The 23,412-nt window shown below is 40.3% G+C and overlaps 1 protein-coding gene across 9 annotated transcripts in view; it reads left to right on the top strand.

Moving 5' to 3' along the window:
- LOC131678338 (putative uncharacterized protein DDB_G0282133) overlaps positions 1-23,412 on the top strand; it is a 2,723,618-nt gene that overhangs the window by 518,751 nt on the left and 2,181,455 nt on the right. For all 9 annotated transcript variants that reach the window (XR_009303629.1, XM_058958408.1, XM_058958411.1 and 6 more), the window contains 2 exons: positions 21,870-22,044; positions 22,114-22,352. Coding sequence is in view for 8 of the 9 variants with exons in the window: in XM_058958408.1 (XP_058814391.1) it covers positions 21,870-22,044; positions 22,114-22,352 (414 nt within the window). In the remaining variant the exon portion in view is untranslated. The remainder of the gene's footprint in view (positions 1-21,869; positions 22,045-22,113; positions 22,353-23,412) is intronic.

Raw genomic sequence — 23,412 nt, forward strand, 5'->3', positions numbered from 1 at the left:
TTCATTCAAGCTCAATGATCCCGCTTCAGTTTACGTCGCAGAGTTAGCTGCAATTCAGTACACCCTTGGGATCATCGACACTCTGCCCACAGATCACTACTTCATCATTTCGGACAGCCTCAGCTCCATCGAGGCTCTTCGTGCGATGAAGCCCAAAAAGCAATTCCCATATTTCCTGGGGAAGATACGGGAGTCCTTGTGTACGTTATCTGAAAAATCTTATCAAATTACCTTTGTTTGGGTCCCCTCTCATTGCTCTATCCCGGGCAATGAAAAGGCCGACTCATTAGCAAAGGTGGGTGCATTAAATGGTGACATATACGAAAGACCAATCTGCTTCAACGAATTTTTTAGTATTTGTCGTCAGAGGACACTCAACAGTTGGCAAACCTCGTGGAGCAATGGTGAACTTGGACGATGGCTACATTCCATTATCCCAAAGGTATCAACGAAGCCTTGGTTCAGGAGGATGGATGTGGGTCGGGATTTTATTCGTGTAATGTCCCGACTTATGTCCAACCACTACACCTTGGATGCGCATCTGCGGCGTATTGGGCTTGCGGAGAGTAGTCTGTGCGCTTGTGACGAGGGCTATCACGACATCGAGCACGTTGTCTGGGTGTGTGCCGGGTATTTGGACGCCAGGTCTCAGTTAAAGGATTCCCTTCGGGCCCGAGGTAGACCACCCAATGTCCCAGTCCGAGATATACTGGCAAATCGTGATTTCCCCTATATGTCCCTTATTTATACTTTCATAAAAACGACAAATATCCCAATTTAGCCCCTCTCTTTTTATTTCTCGTTTTAGAAGCTTTCTCTTGCCTTGTGGGACCGATCAACTCCAGACTGCAACTATGTAACCGCCGTCGCACTTACCACTACGGAAACTGAAGCGAGAGCGACTCAAGGTCCGATGACTTTTGAAGGATTCCCCGCGGGTCCGAAGAATACCATCCGCCAATCCGACCTACTAGACTGAGGCGGTAATCTTTCGCTGATCTCCCGTTTGAGCGAAAGTTGCAAGTTTTGCTCTTCTCTCCCGGTCACCATCTACGCTTTCTCTCCCCTGTCCTTGATACAACTGCTTCTACAGCCCCCCTCTGAATATCTTGACCAAGCATAAGTCTCCGCTAAAAAAGTTCAAATTTGTACTCTGTATTCCTAGTTTTAAGATAGTTGTAATTTTACCTCTTTGTTAAAACTATTGTCCCCCATCTTGTAAATAGAATTGTATCCCTAGTCTTAAAACACCTGCGAATTTTCTCATAAATATTTGTTCCCCCTTGGTACACAACTATATTGTTAGTTTTAAGATAACTGTAAATATTTCCTAAAAATTATTACTATTGAATTCCTTGTTTTAAAATTTTTTCATAAAAAAAAATCTTTCGCCCCCTCTCTTGTATATAGAATCTTATTTCTAGTCTTAGGATAGCTGTAAAATTTTTCTTTTTTGAAAAAATATTTCAACATTGTAACCTCCTAGTTTTAAAACATACAAAATGTAAAAACAAAAGAATTTGGCACCGCCAAGCTAACGCATTTGTGCCTAACAAATAAACGAAATGAATAAAAAAAATCCGCACTCAGGCGTAGAGAAATGTTTCCTCCTTCTGTATATTACGCCTGATAAATTCTCTCGAAGTGTAAACAAATAAAGTAAGATTCTGCTGCGTAAATTTGCCGTTGTCGGATTTAGTGCAAAGAATTGTTTGAGTTTGCCGTGGATAACTTTAAATAGCTTTGTCGTTTCTCGGTGACACCGATCAAACTTACATTATTATCTACCAAGTCTCGATGGCTACCGAAAGCGACGACGGAATGTGTGTTGCTCTATATCGGAGAGAGCATCCCGAAAAATGCCGCAAAAAAAGGTTTCGAGATATTCGATACTTAATAAAGGAAAGATTAAGAAACAACAAAAAAATGATGTGTGAGAAGTTTGCTAGTAGGTGTTTGATTTTCTATCTTGAGAATGAGAACGCTCAACCGAATCTAACTGAGAATGTACTGGCCGCGCATCGAAATGGAAACCAAAATTTGTTACTCCGCTTGCTGCTATTGCAAACGCTCCCGACAGACCTGAAATGTCAGAAACTGAAAAATTCGCTATTTGGAAACGAAGAAAAAAGCAGAAAAGAACTTTCAAACGAAAGGGCTGAATTCTGTATTTTGAATATTATGGCAATGAACGTTATCAAATAAATGGGTGTATTCTGAATTTTAATGAGTTTTGTTGTTACACTGTATTAAGTAATGTAAGAGATATAATCACCAAGCGGATTTGTTGCAGATTGGCTCGGAAAACTCCCTGACGAATGTTTCACCAAGGATGTTACGAACTAGCTTGGGATTATTGATCACCGAAGATTCTGCTTCAGATTGGTGTTGTTGTGCCTCCGAAAATCTTCCTGATGTTTTATAATTGGTGCAATAATTTTGAATCTGATTGTTCAAAAAATCAAAATTATGAATCTAGCACACTTATTCAAGAGGTCCTAAGTTCAAGTGCCTCTGTTTACTTTCTCGTCAGTTCTAGACCTATTTCATGTATCACTTAATTCCGCATGCTAGTCGAAATCAACGTCTTTCAATATCTTTAATATATACTGAAACAATGTAAAAGTTTTATGGTGACGCCGTGATAATCGATGGAGAATGTAAACAGAGGCTCATTTTCATTTAGGACCATTTAGACATGTTTGTCTAGAAGTGTGTAAAGGAATATTAACTAATTAACAAACTAATCTACCAGACAACGTACCCAAAGGAACTGTACATAGAAATGAAAATTTTGTGGGTATAAAATATACTTCAACAATGTATACATATCGAGGTTCGATATAGTGTACAGCAGTGATTCTCAACCTGAGGTCCGCGGACTCCTAGGGGGCCGTTATGTCGTTGTTGGGCGTCCGGATAGAAAAATATATTTTCCAAGTGCATATTAAAGTTTGATGTCTTGTTTCCCAACAAACTGAAAATAACATATTGATAGCATACGATGTTTATCCGTAGGGGTCCGCAGCAACCCAAGGTGATTTCTAAGGAGTCCGTGATACGAAAAAGGTTGAGAACCGCTGGTGTACAGTGTTTATTCAGGAACAGCGGTTCGGAATTTTGAATGGATTCCAGCTCAAATGCAACAACCAATTTCAACTCAATCGGATTCATAATCGGTTGTTGCATTTGAACTGGAATCCATGCACTCAAAAAAATGTAAACGTTATGCCTATTGATTTTACACATAGATTTTTGCAATTAACGGAGGCAGATAGACACTATTTGCTGGCACATAAACCTAATGTGTGTATTTACAGGAAATATTAATCTTATATTCACATTTCATAACTATAAGACACATAAAACTCAATTCTATAACAATACGCACATATAACTTAGGTGTGTGCATACATAGTTTATACAGTTGACACATAGAAGGTATGTGTGCGCGTGATAACATTAGCATTTCTCCTTCATATAGATTTTAAGTGGTTTGAAGCAAATAGAATTAGCGTTTGGATTTTTTTCGGTGTACTGACTCCATTCAGGAGTCCGAATAATATTCTGACTGGTTTGATTGAAAAATAGTTACAGGGTGCGTCCGATCTGGAAAGGTAAGAAACCGTGGCTTTAGGCAATGCATTTGCCGGAATTTCACCACTTGACATGTGAGCATTTGCGGAGGAGACAAATAGTTCCCGTTCTGCACGTCGCCGAATTATGGGAACTGATTAATCGCCCGCAAAATATTCAAAATAAAACTGAAAACTAGAAAAAAATCAATAATTGAATACTGCACCGCGACGATATAGAAGGAAAAATTACAGTTTACATGGTATTAACATTTAAAAGCGATTCGAACCAAGTTTCTCGCATCGTGGTCAAATGAAAAATCCAAGTCCGTGTAAACAAGCTCTCTAAACTGTCAAAAAAGTGAGGTTAAGCATTTTCATGCATTGCTCTATACAATTTGACAGTTGAAATTCACTCAGTTTCATTGAATTCATTAATGAACGTTATACCACAATTCACCACTTCATTTGCAGTGTTGCCGATAATTTAATCTGAAATATGTTAAACAGTGCTGCCGAAACGAATATTTCGTGTCCCACCATTCTTTCATTGGTGAAAAAAATATTCAACATTCTTGCATTCTTTAATTTTTAAAAAATCATAACAAAATCAGGAAAAGTTTTAAAAATATCTTTTCAACGGATTTGTTCTTAAAAATGTGAACTCTTTTGATAAAAATTAAGAAAAATAGGGGTTAGGTCTGACAAGAAAGGTCTATTATTCACGTAATGTATTCGTGAAGTTATCTCTTACTCGTCATTTCAGCAAGAGGCTGAACGCGAATTTTCACATTTCTTACAAAAGAAATGTATAGGATTTGCTCAAACTATGAAAACCTTTTCCGAGACCCGGAGGGCTGAGTCTCATATACCAATCGACTCAGCTCGACAAATTGGGACAATGTCTGTATGTATGTGTGTGTATGTACATTAATGTCATGTAATTATCTCAGCAATGGCTGAACCGATTGTGAAGAAACTAGTTTCAAATTGAAGACCTATTTTTCCTATTTTTGTTTTTCGATATGTTGTTTACTGTCTGAGATATGGAAGATTTTGTCAAAATAGAACATGCTTTAAGCAAACAACTTTTTTTTGAACAAGCTTTTAAATGTACCTTTCTGACAAACTGTAGATTGTCAAAATCCGTTCACGAGCGGCAGAGATATTAAACATTTTGTATTTTTATTCCTCGCTTACTAATTTCCGACAACTAAAAATGAGATCATTACATACAGATGCTGGTATTTTAAACTAAACCGATTTTGAATATCGGGGTATGGAAATACATCTGCGTGATTCAAGGAATTCGATTCTGAAAACATTTTGTAAATTACCGCAATTATAAACTATTCCTCAAAAATTAATTTGTAAGTTCTTCAAAGACAAAATTATGTGTGAATTAACCTTATAGTGAGATTTTTTCATGTATTCAACCCTTAGATTAGGCGTTGCGTTCAACTGTGAGGTAGATGTTGGAGGGTATGTTAGATCACACATCATCAAGTAATCTACCTAGTAGTCTGATGAGATATTTCTCAAATAATTATACTCGTAGCAACTATAAATATAAGGTCACGGCACTAACAATCATTTGCCATTTCTCATACGCCCCCCCCCCCCTCCCCATCTCACTCCCACTCACTCTTTAACTGTCTCCCATACTCACTCTCTGCCTCTTTCTTCCTTCATGATCGTTGCAACTGCCACGATCATGAAGGAAGAAATCACATCTTCTTGCTGTTTCTCTATCCATTTCTAAGTTGTGCGATAAGATCTTCTGCTACCTTCCTTCACCAGCAGTTTTTATGTGCATTAACACTTTCAATGGCCACTTGCGTTTCCAAAATTTAAATACTTATCCTGATAGTTTGAACCATTTCATTTTCATAGTATTAGTTTGTATAGGACTCATTTATCCATATATCCTGAACGAGAATTCCGAACGAAACAATATGCAAGCTATAAGGATGACTGGAAAGAGACTGCATTGCAATCAACTGAATGCACGGCTTTTATGCTATCGACAAAAACATAATCACCAAAATAGACTAGACACTTCACACTATTTACTTGGTGGTGTTTTTTTGCAACTGAAAGCTTTGAAATATATACCTGCCTTATTCACGAATCACATTCTCCTTCTGTCGCTCTCTGTATAAGGGATTTGAAACCCCAGTTCAAATCCAGAAACCCTTCCTTAGTAGAAAAAAAATTTCACTGGGAGTAAGTTGACGATTTTGAGAGTGATTGCATAACCTTTTCATATGAGAAAGGCGAAAATGGTCAATTCGAAATCCTAACAATTGCCCCATGTTACCGAGAGTGAGTGTAAACTGATGTGAAACTTTTGAGTAGCCTCTAAAAAATCGAAACCAAAACAACACAAAGTTTATTTGAGAGTCACTGTGGGCAATGTTGCCAAAACTTCCTGATAATCACATTTTGTGGTTTCTAACCATTTAAGTCGCAGCTGTACTGCGCTGAAGACACACGGAAATTCTACGAGAAGTTGAACCGCTCGCGCAGGGGCCACGTACCACATGCCGACATGTGCAGAGATACAAACGGGAATCTTCTCACGGACCAGGTGAGGTGATCCAGAGGTGGCGGCAGCACTACGAAGAACACCTGAACGGCGATGCAGCAGACGACGAGGATGGCACGGTAACGCACCTGGGAGCACGCGCGGAAGACATTACACTACCGGCCCCGGATCTCCAAGAAATCCAGGAGGAGATTAGCCGGCTCAGAAATAATAAAGCCGCTGGGGTTGACCAAATACCAAGCGAGCTACTAAAACACGGTGGCGAGCCACTGGCTAAAGCGCTGCACTGGGTGATTACCAAGATTTGGGAGGAGGAGATTCTACCGGAGGAGTGGATGGAAGATGTTGTGTGTCCTATCTACAAAAAGGGCGACAAGCTGGATTGCTGTAATTACCGAGCAATCACCCTGCTGAACGCCGCCTACAAGGTACTCTCCCAAATACTATGCCGTCGACTATCACCAATTGCAAGAGAGTTCGTGGGGCAGTACCAGGCGGGTTTCATGAGCGAACGATCTACCACGGACCAGGTGTTCGCTCTTCGTCAAGTACTGCAGAAATGCCGCGAGTACAATGTGCCCACACATCATTTGTTCATCGACTTCAAAGCCGCATACGACACTATCGATCGAGATCAGCTATGGCAGATTATGCACGAGTACGGATTCCCGGACAAACTGACGCGGTTAGTGAAGGCGACGATGGATCGGGTGATGTGCGTAGTACGTGTCTTAGGGACGCTCTCGAGTCCCTTCGAATCACGCAGAGAGTTACGGCAAGGTGATGGTCTCTCGTGTCTGTTATTCAACATCGCGCTGGAAGGTGTAATAAGAAGAGCAGGGATCGACACGAGTGGTACGATTTTCACAAAGTCCGTTCAGCTACTTGGCTTCGCCGATGACGTTGATATTATTGCACGAAACTTTGAGAAGATGGAGGAAGCCTACATCAGACTGAAAAGAGAAGCCAAGCGCGTCGGACTTACCATCAACACGTCGAAGACAAAGTACATGATAGGAAGAGGTTCACGAGAAGAAAATGAGAACCGCCCGCTTCGAGTTTGCATCGGTGGCGACGAAATCGAGGTGGTTGAAGAGTTCGTGTACTTGGGCTCACTGGTGACCGCCGACAACGATACCAGCAGAGAGATTCGTAGACGCATCGTGGCAGGAAATCGTGCTTACTTTGGCCTCCGCAAGACACTTCGGTCGAACAAAGTTCGCCGTCGTACGAAGTTGACCATCTACAAGACGCTGATTAGACCGGTAGTTCTCTACGGGCACGAGACCTGGACCATGCTCGTGGAGGACCAACGCGCACTTGGTGTCTTCGAACGGAATGTGCTGCGTACCATCTACGGTGGAGTGCAGATGGAAGACGGCACATGGAGACGGCGAATGAACCATGAGTTGCATCAGCTGTTGGGGGAGCCGCCCATCTGTCATACCGCGAAAGTCGGACGACTACGGTGGGCCGGGCACGTAGCCAGAATGTCGGACAATAGTCCGGTGAAAACGGTTCTCAATTGCAATCCGACCGGTACAAGAAGACGTGGCGCGCAGCGAGCACGATGGATCGACCAGGTGGAAGACGATTTGCGGACCCTTCGCAGACTGCGTGGTTGGCGACGCGCGGCCATGGACCGAGTGGAATGGAGGAATCTTTTGTATACGGCACAGGCCACTTCGGCCTTAATCTGTTAATAAATAAATAAAAACCATTTAAGTACAGTCGTGATTCGCTGGTTGGACATTTTTTAACTGGACCGCTTTTTATTCGGACCTCCGCTAGTTGGACCATTCTCCAACTAAAAAGCATCTGAACGCCAAAATTTAATTTGACAATCAATCTGATAATATTTAGAGATGTGAATAGATGCATTTACACTGCCAACATCTCCTTTGGAGAGTTTTTGACATTTGTCAGTCGGTCCAACTAGCGAATTAAATTCGTTAGTTGGACAAGGCTATGGCCCAACCAACGAATCACGACTGTATTATGATGGTACAGGTACATGGTAAATTCTTATGTGACCGCACTAACCAACCTGTACCTCCAGGACCGAAAGTCAGATCGGGATGAAATTCAATAGCAGCAAATTGAAGTATTGCAGCAATCATTTCAAATTTGAAAGATAGGGGTTAATAATTTTCTGAGGAATAGGTGTGAAATTTACTCTGAACATTGGAAAGTTTTCCGGGCATCAAGGCCAATTTAATCAAAGCGACTGCAGGCCTTCAAATCTAAGTAATTTAACACCCATTTTGATAAGTTTTGCATCATCTAGATATCATAATGGTCTCGGTTTATAAGGGGATTTACTGTATTATCGCACTTCTCAACCAGTAAATTCAATAGCAATAGCATTGTTGGTCATATACATACACACTAGAGTGGCTCGCGGCTGTATGGAAAAACTTCAAAATGATTTAAATTAGCGGGCAAAGCACTTTTTGAGTTCATTTTGTGGTCCCAAATGCATGTGCAAAATTTGGTAGCAGTTGGTTGCTTCCCGGGTTTGCGCATTGCGTTCAAAGTTTGTATGGGAATTTATATTGGATAAATCAATTATTTTGCATTTACGTTAATACAGATCGCTATTTCATTCAATATGAAAAACCAGCTTTATATAACTATAGCTAAAACATTGGTTAACAACTTTGTCGAAGACAGTAACAAGCTACGTGTTTTAAAAAAATAGTTATAACGATTTTAAAACTTTTGGTTCAATCTAAATGCAGAAATACACACACACATGCGCACACAAACATTTGCCAAACTTGACGAAGTGAATCGAATGGTATAAAAGATTCGGCCCTCCGGGCCTCTGGTCAACGGTCGATTTTCAGGGTGATTGCATAACCTTTCTATAGGAGAAAGGTAAAAAGGTTTATAAGGAAAATTCACGTTTGATCGGATTCCTTTACTCAACTCCGGAACTTTTACTAATACAAATCCTTTTATTTAAGACTAAGATTGTAACTCCGCTAGCGAATGACGGATCTCAATAGTAGAATGTCTGTAATAACCTACGTACTTGGAACTATTGGGAACCAGAGCTACAGGTCCAAAGCTCTGGTAAAGGAGGATGGTTGTGATGATCTGGGCCGTGGTCACCACTAAAGCAAAAAATGGTCATAACCCCAAGGCGTGAAGCGTGGTGTGGCTTTGGCGTGGCGGACCTTTCTTTCTCGCGCGACTCGTGGGATCAATGAGCGACGTAAAAAAATAAGAACAAACAAACGGAGGTGCCGAACCCCTTTGCTAAAGGTGGTATGATGAGGTCTCCCCCCAGCGGGGAGAGTAGTGGAGCGACGGGGGCTGCATCCGACAGCACCAGTGACCCCCAGCAGTGGTAGAAAATAGCCCTACCAACGCGATGGATGGGCCACTAATCGCGATGCGTAAAGTGGTGGAGCAGCTCGATACTATAATCGAGTTCACTAACGCGATGCAAAATATCAGCAAGGAGGTCAAACAGATCCTGCTGGTGCTCCGGAAGGCTGTTCGTGTCGCAAGACAGGAACAGCAGGCTTACGCCAAGAGGGTAGAATGTCGAGAGAAGTCCGACAGAGGAACCCAGACAGTGTCCTCCAAGAGGGAGGGAAGAGAGAAGGCCGACATAGGTACCCAGACAGGGGCCTTCCACTTCCCCTTCTATGGAGCAGCCAAGTCGCTCGAAGCGGCGGCTGAGTTCCTCTCGAAGGACAAGGGCAAAGGCAAGCGCAAGACGACGTCGAACGCGAAGCGTCTGAGGTAGTCACCAGGCGAGGGTGCAAAAAACAACACCAAAGGGCGTGTAACCGTCACGGCCAAACGCCGTTTGGTCGAGGTAAATCGGGGCGCAAATAACCCCGCCGGGCAGAAAGAAGTCACCAGCAACTCGGCTAAACCGGAACAGTAAACCCCTAGATGCTAGGAGGAAGCCGACACCGACACCGAAGAAGGCCAAGGACAGAGGCGAGGCCTTGTGGTTAAAGACCGACAAGGACAAATATGCCGACGTCCTAAAGTTGATGCGGGCGGACGAAAACCTCTCGGCCCTCGGGCGAGACGTGCGCAGCGTGAGACGCGCCAATACAGGCGAAATGCTTTTGGTGCTGAAGCGAGGCGCACAATACAGTGCAGTTTACAAGGCCTTGGCCCAAGAGGTCCTGAGTGAAGGCGCCCAGGTGAGGTCGTTAGGGGCGGAAATGACTCTCCAGTGTAAGCAACTGGACGAGTGCACGACCGCAGACGATGTCGTCGCAGCCGTCAAGGAACAATGTGACGTAACAATTGAGCGGACATCTGTGCGCTTGAGAGCGGGACCCTCCGGCACGCAAGTACCTCAATGAACTGCAGATGCAAAAAGGTTACCGTGATAGGTAAACTGAAGATCGGCTGGACAGTATGCTCAGTTAGTATACCCCAGCCGCCTTCAGTGGATAGGTGCTATCGGTGCCTTGAGTCCGGCCATAAGTCGTACGGATGTTAGGGTACAGACAGGAGCAAACTATGTCGTCGCTGCGGCGAGGAGGTGCATAAGGAGCGGGGCTGCACTAAGGCGCATAAATGCCCTGCACCGCTAAGAAGTAAGCCCGTAACCATGCTATGGGCGGACCTTCCTGTCCCTTCAGTGAGGCAAATATGAAGAAGCCGTGAACGTCACACAGCTAAATCTTAACCATTGTGTAGCAACCCAACAGCTGTTGTGGAATCGATCTCGGAGTGGAGGACAGATATCGCCCTCCTATTTGACCCGTACAACATCCCTGCCGGCAACGGCAATTGGGTGTCGGATGAGTCTGGGATGGTGGCAACTTGTACAACGGGACGGTTCCCGGTTCAAGAGGTAATACACTCCTCCGCCGAGGGTGTGGCGATTGCCAAGATCAATGGTGCGTTCTATTGTAGCTGCTACGCTCCACCAAGGTGGCCCACAGAACAGTTCAACCAGATGATCGACAGGCTCTCGTCAGACCTAGTGGGCCGGAAGCCGGTAGTCCTAGCGGGTGACTTTAACGCTTGGGCAGTGGAGTGGGGCAGCCGCTGTACAAATTCGATACTGTGTTAGCCAATAATGGCTCCGCTAGCACATTCCGTAGAAACGGGGTGGAGGCATTGATTGACGTAACATTTGCCAGCACGAGTCTGGTTCCTGGCATGGAAGGGAGAACCCGTACATGTTCAGGCTAGCTATGCAGAGATGCCTTGCCGAGTGCCGCTTTCCCGATAGATGGAAAAGGCAGAAATTGGTGTTGTTGCCGAAGCCCGGGAAGCCGCCAGGCGACCCATCGGCGTACAGACCAATCTGTCTGATCGACACGACTGGCAAATTGCTTGAGAGGATCATCCTCAACAGTCTAACCCCGTACGCAGAAGGTACGGATGGTCTGTCAAGCAACCAGTTTGGCTTTCGGAAGGGTAAGTCCACGGTGGACGCTATCAACTCAGTGATAAAAACTTCCGAGATAGCGATCCAACGAAAAAGGCGAGGCATTCGATACTGTGCGTTAGTGACACTTGACGTGAAGAACGCATTCAACAGAGCAAGCTGGGATGCCATCGTGCTCTCGTTACACCGGCTTAACCTACCGGATCCTGGAAAGCTACTTCCAGAACCGCGTACTGCTGTACGAGACGGATGCCAGTCAGAAAAAGGTTCCTGTTACCGCCGAAGTCCCGCAGTTCTCGATCCTAGGCCCGGTGCTATGGAACCACATGTATGACGGGGTTCTGAGACTGAAGTTCCCTCCTGGAGTCAGGATCCTCGGCTTTGCCGATGACGTAACCCTGGAGGTCTACGGGGAGTCAACCCCTAAGGTAGAACTAACTGCAAAACACGCGATCAACACGGTGGAGGAATGGATGAGCGCGAGAGGCCTGGAGCTCGCTCAGAATAAGACGGAGGTAGTTATCGTCAACAACCGCAAGTCGGCACAACATGCAGTTATCCATGTGGGAGAAGTCGTGATCACCTCACAGCGGAGTCTGAAGTCTCTCGGAGTCATTATAGACGACAAGCTGACCTTCGGCAGGCACGTCGACTATACATGCAAGAGAGCGTCGACTGCTGTTGCGGCACTATCGAGGATGATGTCCAACAGCTCAAAGGTGTGCGCCAGTAGACTGGCAGGCGTTGCCGTATCTATCCTCAGGTACGGCGGCCCGTCATGGTCAAGAGCACTGAGGGTAACCAGTTACCTACGGAAACTGGAGAGCACCTATCGCGTGATGTGCCTCAGAGTGATATCTGCTTACCGCACAGTATCACACGATGCATCCTGCGTGATAGCGAGCATGATGCCAGTCGAGCTGGTCATTCGGGAAGACGAGGAGTGATTCGAGCTACGTGGAACTAGAGGAGCCCGCGAGCGCACCAGGGTGACCTCGGTCGCCAGATGGCAGCGTGATTGGGATAACTCCCCGAAAGGTAGGTGGACCCACCGGCTGATACCTAACATATCGAGCTGGGTGGGCAGATTATAAAATATATAATTATAAAAAAGACCAAAAATTGTGAGAATTGAGTCAGCAATATATTTTTGGATATTTGATAATTTAAACGCAAGGCTGTTCCCTTGTTGGTAGTTTTTCATAATCTGCTTTATTCCATTTAAAAATCTTACGAGCTAACCTAGCTAACCTGACTTAAACTATTCTATGTACATCAAAATGGGAGGAGTCAGTTACAATTTCAAAGTACATAATTATGTACGGGTAGCGTAAAAAAGGGAAAACAAATCAATGAATAAGTATGGGTGCCTTGGTTGCTATCGGTGCTTTTGTTTGGTTACGCTGTTTATTTGTCACCTCTGCGTAATAATGACCTAGTGAGAATGTTGCTATAACAAGTGGTGCGACCCAGAATGGTTTAACTGGAATGCGCCCATCTGGTTATGTAAGTTGGATTTGAAAACGATCGTTCAAGTAATTTACGATCTGTGGGAAAATATGAGTGTGGCCTCGTTTCAAGTGGCCTGACTAAAGGGTATGTTAAATTTGGTTTTTGTGGGAATAATTTGTGATGCTAGAAAGTAAGTCCGTTACATCATCCCCCTTTTGGTTGAATAATGTAGCGAAGTGAAATTATTCATGTGAAAGAACTGACTCCCTTACAATTCTAATGGATATTACAAATATTAGTTAGTATTGTGCTTTGTTGCTAGAGTAGTCTAAATAAAATTGCTTTGCTTTTTTTTATTCTCCTTTAATAAGTCTGTTTTTGTGTACAATGTTTCTTTGTTTAGTTATTTTGTTTTCTATTTCACAATTTGTATCTAGTATTTTTATAATGATGTAGGGACCTATATAGAATGGGTCTAATTTTTTTTCTATTTTCGTTTTTTAAATATACTATATCTCCTATGTTGATTATTATTAGGTTTGTTGGTATGTGTATAAATTCTTGTCTTGAATGTTTATCCTTTTCTAATCTTTGTTTCGCTATTGCGTTTGATTTTTCTAACTTGTATTTTAGTTCTGTGCTATATAAGTCTAAATTGTACATTGGTGTTATTTTTGTTGGGTAATTTTCTTGTGGTAATTTTCCTTTGTTGCCAAAAATTAGTTCATATGGAGTGAATTTATGTTCTGAGTGTGGGGTAGTGTTATAAGTAAATGCGTAATATGGTATCCATTCGTCCCAATCGGAATGGTGTTCATTTACGAATGATCGTAGATATTCGTTTAAACATCTATGATTTCTCTCCAATGATCCGATTGTTTGGGGGTGGTATGCTGTAGCGAATGTTTGTTTTATTTGTAGGTATTTACAAATCTGTTCAAGTACTTCGTTTTTATATTCGGTTCCTTGATCTGATTTGAGTTCCAGAAATTTTCCGTATATTAATATGAATTTCTCTACTAGATTTTTTGCTATTATGTTTGCTTCTTTGGTTGGTGTGGGTATTACTACGATGTATTTAGTTAATTCACATTGTATCGTTATTGCGTAACGATTATTGTTGATTGTTTTTGGTAATGGACCTATCGTATCTATGGATACTATTTCGAATGGTTTTGATGGTGTATTGGTTATTATTTGTTTTTCTTTGGTATGTTTTATTATTTTGTTCTTTTTGCACGATTCACAGGCCTTTATGAATCGAGAAATAGATCCTTTCATGTCCTTCCAATTGTAATATTCTCTTATTTTCAGGTACAGTCGATGCTGTGCTATGTGTCCTCCTGTAGGGGTTTTATGGTGGTTTTTTAATATGTACTGTATCTCGCCAGGATCACTAATGAACTTGGGTGGTTGATACATTATTATCTGTATATTTTTAATTGCTTGTTTCGCTAGCGCTTTAAATGTTTCTATGGGTACCTCTTTAAATATTGTTTCGTTGTTTGCTATAGCGATTTTCTTTATTTGCATCTTATTCATTTCTTTTTCCAATGCTGAAAGTGTGAACTCTAGAGTTCTTCTTCCACTTATATATGTTGTGATTCTGTTTATCATTTTTTTCATTTGCGCGTCTTTGTATATATTGAATATTAAATAGTTATTTTCTACCGTTATTCTTAGTTTAGGTAAGTTTCTTGTTTCGGTCGGGTTTTCAGTCGTATAGATAGTGAGGTGATCAGTCTCTCTACCTTTCGTCTTTTGTCCATTGTCGTTAAGTAATTTATAGTTGTTGTTCATATTATTATTGTTGTTAATATTATTCTTTACATTATCGTTAATATTATTATTATTATAGGTATTACTATTATTGTTGATGTTAATATTATCATTAATATTATTATTATTAATATTGGAATTATTATTATTGCTATTGCTATTATTTTTTTTGTCATGGACCTAGTGTTGACAGTAAGTACGTTTAAGGCTTTCAATTCGTCTGAGGTTGCAACAATTCTGGATAAGGCATCCTCTGTAGGGTTGCTTTTACCAGGAATGTATTCTATATTAAAGTCGAATTCTTCTAAATTTAGTCTCATTCTAGTGAGTTTGGAGGTTGGGTTTTTCATATTAAATAAAAATACTAATGGTCTATGGTCTGTTCTGACCGTAAATTTTCTTCCGTATAGGTTTGAAATAATTTATTCCCCAGTGTATTCCTGTTAGTTCTTTTAGTATTGTCGATTTATTTTCCTCTCCTGGAGTGAAGCTTTTGCTCGCGAAAGCTATGGGTAAGTCGTTTCCGTTTTTAATTTGGGATAAAACTGCTCCGCATCCTACGCCTGATGCGTCAGTTGTTAGTATAAACGGTTGAGCACAGTCGGGGTATTGAAGTAGTTTTGGTGAAATTAGGTGTGTTTTTAGTGTGTTAAAGGCGTTTTGGCATTCATTTGTCCAAACGAACTGTTTATTTTTCTTTAGAAGTTGATTTAGTGGGTGTGCTATTGTTGCAAAGTTTGGCACAAATTTTCGGTAATAGTTACAAAAAGCTACAAATCGTCTACAGTCGTCACTATTTTTGGGTATGGGGTAGTTGTTAATAGTGTCGAATTAGGAACTATCTGGTAGTATTCCATTATCTGTAATTTTGTGTCCTAGATACGACACTTCTCTATTGAAGAATTTACATTTTTGGGGATTTAATTTTAGATTATATTTTCTGATTCTGTCGAAGACTTTTGCTAGATTTTGCAAGTGGTGTTGGATGGAACATCCAATAACAATTATGTCATCGATATAGACGAATGCATGTTCTGGTGTTAGTCCAGCCATTGCGATTGTCATCATTCTCTGAAAACTGTTTGGGCTAATATTTAATCCAAAAGGTAAGCGTGTGAATTGGTAATGACCACTCTGTGTTGAGAAAGCGGTAAATTTTCTAGAGTTATTTTCTAACGCTATTTGGTGAAAACCAGACATTAAGTCTAATGTTGAAAAGTATTTGGCTCTGCCAAGTTGATCTAAAATTGTGTCGATTCTAGGTAGGGGAAATTTGCCTGCCAGGATTTTTTTGTTGAGTTGTCTGAAATCTATTACTAGTCGACATTTCTTGGTTTCATCATTTGATTCTTTGGTCCTAATAAAATTGGACTGTTATAGGATGATATTGAAGGTTCTATTATTTCGTCTTTTAGCATTTTAGTAATTTGAGTTGCTATTTCTGTATTTTGAGAATGGATTGTTTTATAATTGGGTATGTATACGGAGGTATTGTCCTTTAAGTTAATGTTTTTGTTGTAAAAAATGTTAGTCGACAGTGGTTCGTCAGTGAGTGCAAAAATGTCTGAATAGTTTAATATTAGGTTGCTTAATTCTTGTTGTGCGTAGCTTGGTACACTTTTCATGTCTATCTCATTTAAAACCTTTTTATTTCTCGTTTTATTCTTATCTTTATTGTTAATTTTCATTATATTGTAGTTTGCTAAGGGTTCCATTTCAGGTTTAAGTTCTAAGTTGGATATATTTACAGTTGATTTCGTTGTGTTCATTATTTTTACATAGGGATTTTGTGGAGATATGATAGCGTTTCCTACAAAAATTCCAGGTGCAATTTCTGTAGAGATGACTACCATGTCTTCCTTAAGATTGTTGTTACTTAATTTTCTAATCACTTCGCATCTCTGCGGTATTATGAAATTGTTGTTTACGCTGTCTTGTATAGGTACGGACACGTTAGTATTATTTACTGAGAAATTTAATAACCAATATTCGTAATCGATTATACATTTATGGGAGGAGAAAAAATCTCTGCCCAAAATGCCATCGGTTTGAATGGGAAAGTCTGCGTTAACTAGATGAAAGTTATGTTTAATGATTATGTTATTTCCGAAATTTAGTTCAGTTTCGGTCAGTGCTGTTGTTTCTATTTCGCCTTCCGTTATTCCAGATAATTTTACTCTGATATTCTTATTTACTAATTGTTTGGGCATTACTCTATTACTCTTAAAAATAGAGATATCTGCACCAGAATCTATTATCAACGTACAGATCGAATTGGCCATACGCACTCCAACTTTTATGAAGTTAGAAGCGCTTACATTAAGAGTCAACACATTGGCCCAAAAAATGGTTTTGAATTTGTTGTTGTTGCTGTTCGCTCGGTGCAGGGACCGGCACAGCTGTTTGTGCTTGGCCTTGGTCAGCCATGCTTGATTGCAGTTCAGTACTTGCTAAATACATGTTTTGTCGATTCTGCGGGAATCGATTTGTTCCATATCGAGTTTGTTGAGGTTGGTAATGACCACGGCCTCGTTGCTTATTATACACGTTTCTATGTGGATAAGTATAATTGTTATTATACGATCGCTGTGGACCGTTATAGCGCTGATTGGTATTAAAATTTCGCTGAATTGCGTCGTTCCTCCCGTTTCCTCTTTGGGAACGGTAGTGCTGCTGTGTGTTATAGTAACTTGGGGGGTTTTGGAAAGAGTTTCGTTTAACTCGGTTGTCCCATCTGTTCGTATTTTTATTTATGTTTAGTAGGGTGGCGGATTCTTTTTCATTACAAGTTTCGTTTTCAACCATTAAGTCGATTGCGTCGCTTAATGTATCAAATTTGCCGACTCTTAACATCATCTTAGTTTCGGGGTGGCGTGAGCCGCTTATCAGTGCTTGTATACCCGCCTTTTGTGCCTTCTTTTTACCTACTTCGCCCGGAAAGGCTTCTCGGATGTATGCGTTGGCGAGCTGATTGCTCAGTTCGTCGACGCTTTTAGCAAAAGTTCGCGGGTCACTGTTATGCTTTATATTTTTTTTAAATTGTTTTCTGCGGAATCCGAACTGCTTTTGTCTGTGCAGTTCAATTGAATTTGCAGGGCGATCTCAACTAGGCTGGCTGGGACCGCTGTAAAAAGGTCTCTCGCTTTGCCTGTGAGCTTGGTGAGTACTAGCTGTACCGCCGTGGGTTTCTGAGCTTCGGTCACGATCGTATTTATAAAATTTACAGCATCTATGAAACCTTTAGCTCCTTCTTTATTACCATCGTATAGTGGAATTAAAGAGGCTAGCTTCGCTGCCGTTTTAATGTCGAAATTTGCCATAATTTTTAATTTATTTAGCCGATTCGTGAAAATGATAGCTAAAATTATCCCTTTTAATCTAAATTTTATTTTAAATTTTTGCAATCTCTTGTTTATTGCAGTTGTAATATCAAAATTTAACGTTCTCGATGATTTTTCAAAATAAATAATTTCTCTGAGATTAATGTATCCTCATTTATTAGTAGATATTCTTCTATTGCCCTGTAATTGGCTTTGCATAATTTTTCTTTTTCAATTAAATTGGAATAGGAAAATTTCTTGGTGATAGATTTTTTTAAATTGTTCTCGATCTTTATTAATGTTTCTAGTGCTTTTTCCATATGTTTTTTGTATTGTTAAATTTATTGTTTTATGTCTAATGTATGTGCATTCTAGATCTGATCTAGACTTGCAAGCGATTTCTTTGCCTTCCTAAACGCTTGGCGCTTGACGTATCTTGTGTTTGGTAGATGGTAAATATTAATTGTATGGAGCAAATGGTCAGTAATAACCAGTATTTCGTATCTTGGTTATCTTGCCAATTTGCGTGCTGTTCCAAGCTATTGATAATATTTATTTGCGGATCTCCGCTTACTGTCGGGGATTTACTTGTTCTAGACCCCATTTTTTCGAACTTTAATATATAGTAATTTAGTATCTAATAATTAAAATTTAATATACAGTATATAATAATTTAATATCCACCTGTGATATATGCTTTTAGGGTTATTGTGCGGATACTTCAGTTGATAATTTTATTTTTATAGACAATTTTAGCCTGGATTTTAGCTAAAACCTGTTTACTGTTTGATTGTGTAGTGCATAAATTAGGTTTTGATTAAGTAGATCATACTGTATGATACTGAGGCATAAATCTAGACAATCGATACTATATAGTAATCAAATAACAACCTTTGTATAGCTGCACTTGGTTGGCTTTGACAGGTTAGTTTTTGTTCTATTTTAATTTAAAGACAATTGGAACAGTACAATACACTATTTGTGTCGATTCTTTTCACTATTGTACAAACTCTTCACTTTTTACTGCATGCGCATTCATCAAACGCTTACCTCCGGACTCTGCTGCTGTTGCTAGTATCACCGTCATTCTCCGTCAGTCATGCAAACCGTCAGAGTAGGTTGAGATATTGCTACGTGTCGAATTAATTTGTAACAACTCGTGGGCCTGTGGCTAGTGTGGCGGCATCGGTACCAAACTGTTGCCGTACAACTGCTTAATTTGCAACAACTCGTGGGGCTGTGGTGGGTGTGGCGGCATCGGTACCAAACTGTTGCCGTACAGCTGCTTCACTTCCTCATGGTGTTATTCGGGTGGATAGATAACTGTTATTTGTGTGAATTCTTCTGGATTTCTTGTCACTTGTCACTAATTTGAGTTCATTCTAACGTTTACTAGTATACAGTAACAGCTGCTTCACTTCCTCATGGTGTTATTTGGTTGGATAGTTAACTGTTATTTGTGTGAATTCTTCTGGATTTCTTGTCACTAATTTGAGTTCGTTCTAACGATTACTAGTGGGTGTTAGATATCCATTTTCACTTCATATTTCGAGTTCTTCAAAGGGGTGTTTTTTTTGACACCACCAGTGGATGGGGCACTTTTGTAGGTAGCTTTGGTGGCACGCTGCTTACGCGGAGCCTTACCTCCAGTAGATTTACGAGCTATCCGTTTAGTACGGGCTATTGTCTAAGAAATGTACCGGTGAATTGAAGAACTTTTTGCAGGTTAGTAATCCAATAAATCGAGAGCGACGAAAATTCACTATCACTTGTGCTGCCTTCACTTTACTTTTTACGGTCACCATTTTGGATATTTGATAATTTAAACGCAAGGCTGTTCCCTTGTTGGTAGTTTTTCATAATCTGCTTTATTCCATTTAAAAATCTTACGAGCTAACCTAGCTAACCTGACTTAAACTATTCTATGTACATCAAAATGGGAGGAGCCAGTTACAATTTCAAAGTACATAATTATGTACGGGTAGCGTAAAAAAGGGAAAACAAATCAATGAATAAGTATGGGTGCCTTGGTTGCTATCGGTGCTTTTGTTTGGTTACGCTGTTTATTTGTCGCCTCTGCATAATAATGACCTAGTGAGAATGTTGCTATAACAAGTGGTGCGACCCAGAATGGTTTAACTGGAATGCGCCCATCTGGTTATGTAAGTTGGATTTGAAAACGATCGTTCAAGTAATTTACGATCTGTGGGAAAATATGAGTGTGGCCTCGTTTCAAGTGGCCTGACTAAAGGGTATGTTAAATTTGGTTTTTATGACCTGTGACCTGAGAAGGATTCACATTGGTGCATGTAGGGATTGGTTTTGTGGGAATAATTTGTGATGCTAGAAAGTAAGTCCGTTACAATATGAGAAACCGATGTGAATCTAATTTTGAAACTAGGCCATTTACTCGAATTTTCGGAATCTCCAACAGATTTTAATGTGGTCAAAGAAACTTTGATTTACAATAACTGATTTGGACTAACAATTTTAAGCTCATTTTAATTAGTTTTGTATTATTTAGATATAATCATTATACCGGTTTAGATGCGAATTTCGCATGTTACTGCATATTTCAACCCATTACACAGGAACCAGCACTCCGATTCCAATGGAATTTAATATCAGACAATTTGGATGCTGTTGCATTCATTTGGGACTATATTTGAGAAGATCGAGTCAGATATTCCTGAGAAGCAGATGTGAGTTCAATTCGGGAACTTAGTTACCTTCCCAAATCTTCCGGTTTTACCGAAGGTGTCCAATGTGGTCAATGTGGGTATGATTGGGAATCAATGAGCCGAAGCTTTAAATCAAAACAATTCATAACACATTTTATGAACTAGACGAATTAAGTCGAATGGTATTAGAAACTCAGCCCTTCGGGCCTCGCTTCACGAGTCGATTTTCGGAGTGATTGTATTGCCTTTCTATCGGAGAAAGGCAAAAATGGTTTTCTGTTGAAGAGGCGTTCTTAGGCACATTTCAAGAGATCTGCACCAGCATTAGTAAGGAGATTCACGAAAGGAGATATTGCATTGTTTAATATTTTAATCTAAGATACTTTCTATTTTTTTTGCAATATATCGTAATTTCCGTAATATTTACTGGTTGTGAATGACGTTTCGCGTATTTGACAGTTAGTTGCTAGGAAAACGAAAATACAACGAATAGCTACTATGGTACTGGAGAAAAACATTGAAATAAATATGCGGCATTTTAATGTGCGATACATACTCGAATCACAAATCCATGAATTCACATTGCTACGTAAACATAGGTTAGCCCACCAGAAGTCGCGCTTATCGCCCACTGAGCGAGCAGCCGCCCTTAGACGATTTCGCTAGATTTTCAGACCAGTGTGCACTCAGTGCACTAGCGCGACTGCCTCTATAATCAAAAAACAATTTAAAAAAATAAAAATATTGGAAGCTCAAAATCATCATTGAATATGATCCGATGACGTCACAAATGACAGTTCGCTTGTACTGTTCACATTGTTCATTGACAAACACCAGGGCAGGGATTTACAATGGTTTTCTACTTTCTAGCAAAAGTGGAAATGAAACGTCTATAGTGGCCTGCTCTTCTGCTAGAAAATTCGTCAGTGCAATCCACTGCCCCAGGGGTTTCCAATGAAAACCCCCAATGGACTTAAAATTATTTGCATTTGCGAACTGTCAATAAAAGTGAGGTTAGCCGCGTCAGTAATGAACGTAATAGCATGGTGTTATAATTCGCCCCATGTTTCCTCTATGTCTTAATATTATTTGGCCGATAAGATATTGCTGATCTTGAGTATGGTTTTATTTTTGCAGATTATTCAACGCCGCCAGTACGGATTCTATAAGGTTTCACTCGAATCTTATAAATCAAAATGAAAACGATTTAAGAGTATCGATTGATAACACTTGTACAGATTCATTAGTAACAGCATTGGATGACGAAGCATTGTTAATTAATGATTACATAAATGACATGGCGAAATCAAAGGTAAGAGTTTTAGAGTTATGAATCATTATTTAGCTCACGTGTTTATCCTTCAAAAAAAATTTATTAAAGGTTCATTTCGATGACGTTTCCCTTTATGGGACACCAAAGGAAGAGCCGCTTCCAAACATACCACCATCAACTGAAAAACCCTCATCGAATTTTTTGAAGAACCAGCTCCAAGCATGGTTTCAGCCGACAGACAATCGACTTGCTATGAAGCTTTTTGGTAGCAAAAAAGCTTTAGTGAAGGAAAGGATAAGACAAAAAACCTCTGGGCATTGGGTAATTCATCCATGCAGTTCTTTTAGGTAAAACGATTTATAGTATCTTCAAATTTAATTATTCTACCAAGTACAATGCTCAATTTATATACAAATAAAACCAAAAGTCTATCAGTGGTTTACGGATTACATCATATAATCTACGGAGCTCTATTCCGCATTAAGACTGGACGATTTCTGATTTTGAACTGCTCAATCTTGAGTCCTTTCCTGCCTATCTATTGCACTACATGACATTTCACTGGCTTAGGAGATACTTAGATACTAAGGCACAAATCTTCGACTACATTCAGGGCAGGGAGCGTGCCAGTTTAGCCTACATATTCCAATTCCTGGAAACTGGTCTTCTAAATCAAATCAAAATTTTGCATTTAGTTAAAGGTGATCGTAGTTCTAGATCATTTTCACTGAATATGAAAATTTGTGCCACCCTAGTAGTCATATGTTTGTCAAACATGTATGTGAAAATAGTGAAAACTGACGAAGCGACGGCATTTATATTTATTTATTTATTTATTTCCTTATCTTCGGTGTACACCGTACAGACGCATTTTAAAACTATATATTTCTTATTAATATCTTATATCTATGCTTGGAAACGTTTAAATCATACACTGAAGAAGCTTCGTTAAATCTGCGGCAACATCTTTCCAGTGGATTATTTTGTCCATATGAAGTACGGTGTCTGGAGATCCACAACAGAGTGGGGTTACGGAGAACACGAGGAGGCGCATACAAATTAACGCACGAGAGAAGATCAATATTGAAATGTATCCAATGAAAATGTAATCGTGCACAGAGCATTCGCACGATTGATTTGTTCAGAAATATTTCCTAAATTATGAACGAATGGTTTTGCATACAAATATGAATAACTTTTATAAGCATAAAACATTATTTGCATCCTAATTATTAGCGCATTTCCCCCAAAATTCCACGCGGCCTTTCCCGATTGAAAGGAACGGCCGCGCTCCATGATACGCCGCGCTTAGCATAACGGGGCTAAATAAATATGCACCAACAGGTCTGTGCCACAAAAAGAGAAGGGCTAAAGGATAACACATATTGTACCAGAAAACAGCACTGC

This window comes from Topomyia yanbarensis, chromosome 2 (genome assembly GCF_030247195.1).
Source record: "Topomyia yanbarensis strain Yona2022 chromosome 2, ASM3024719v1, whole genome shotgun sequence".
NCBI classification, from domain to species: domain Eukaryota; kingdom Metazoa; phylum Arthropoda; class Insecta; order Diptera; family Culicidae; genus Topomyia; species Topomyia yanbarensis.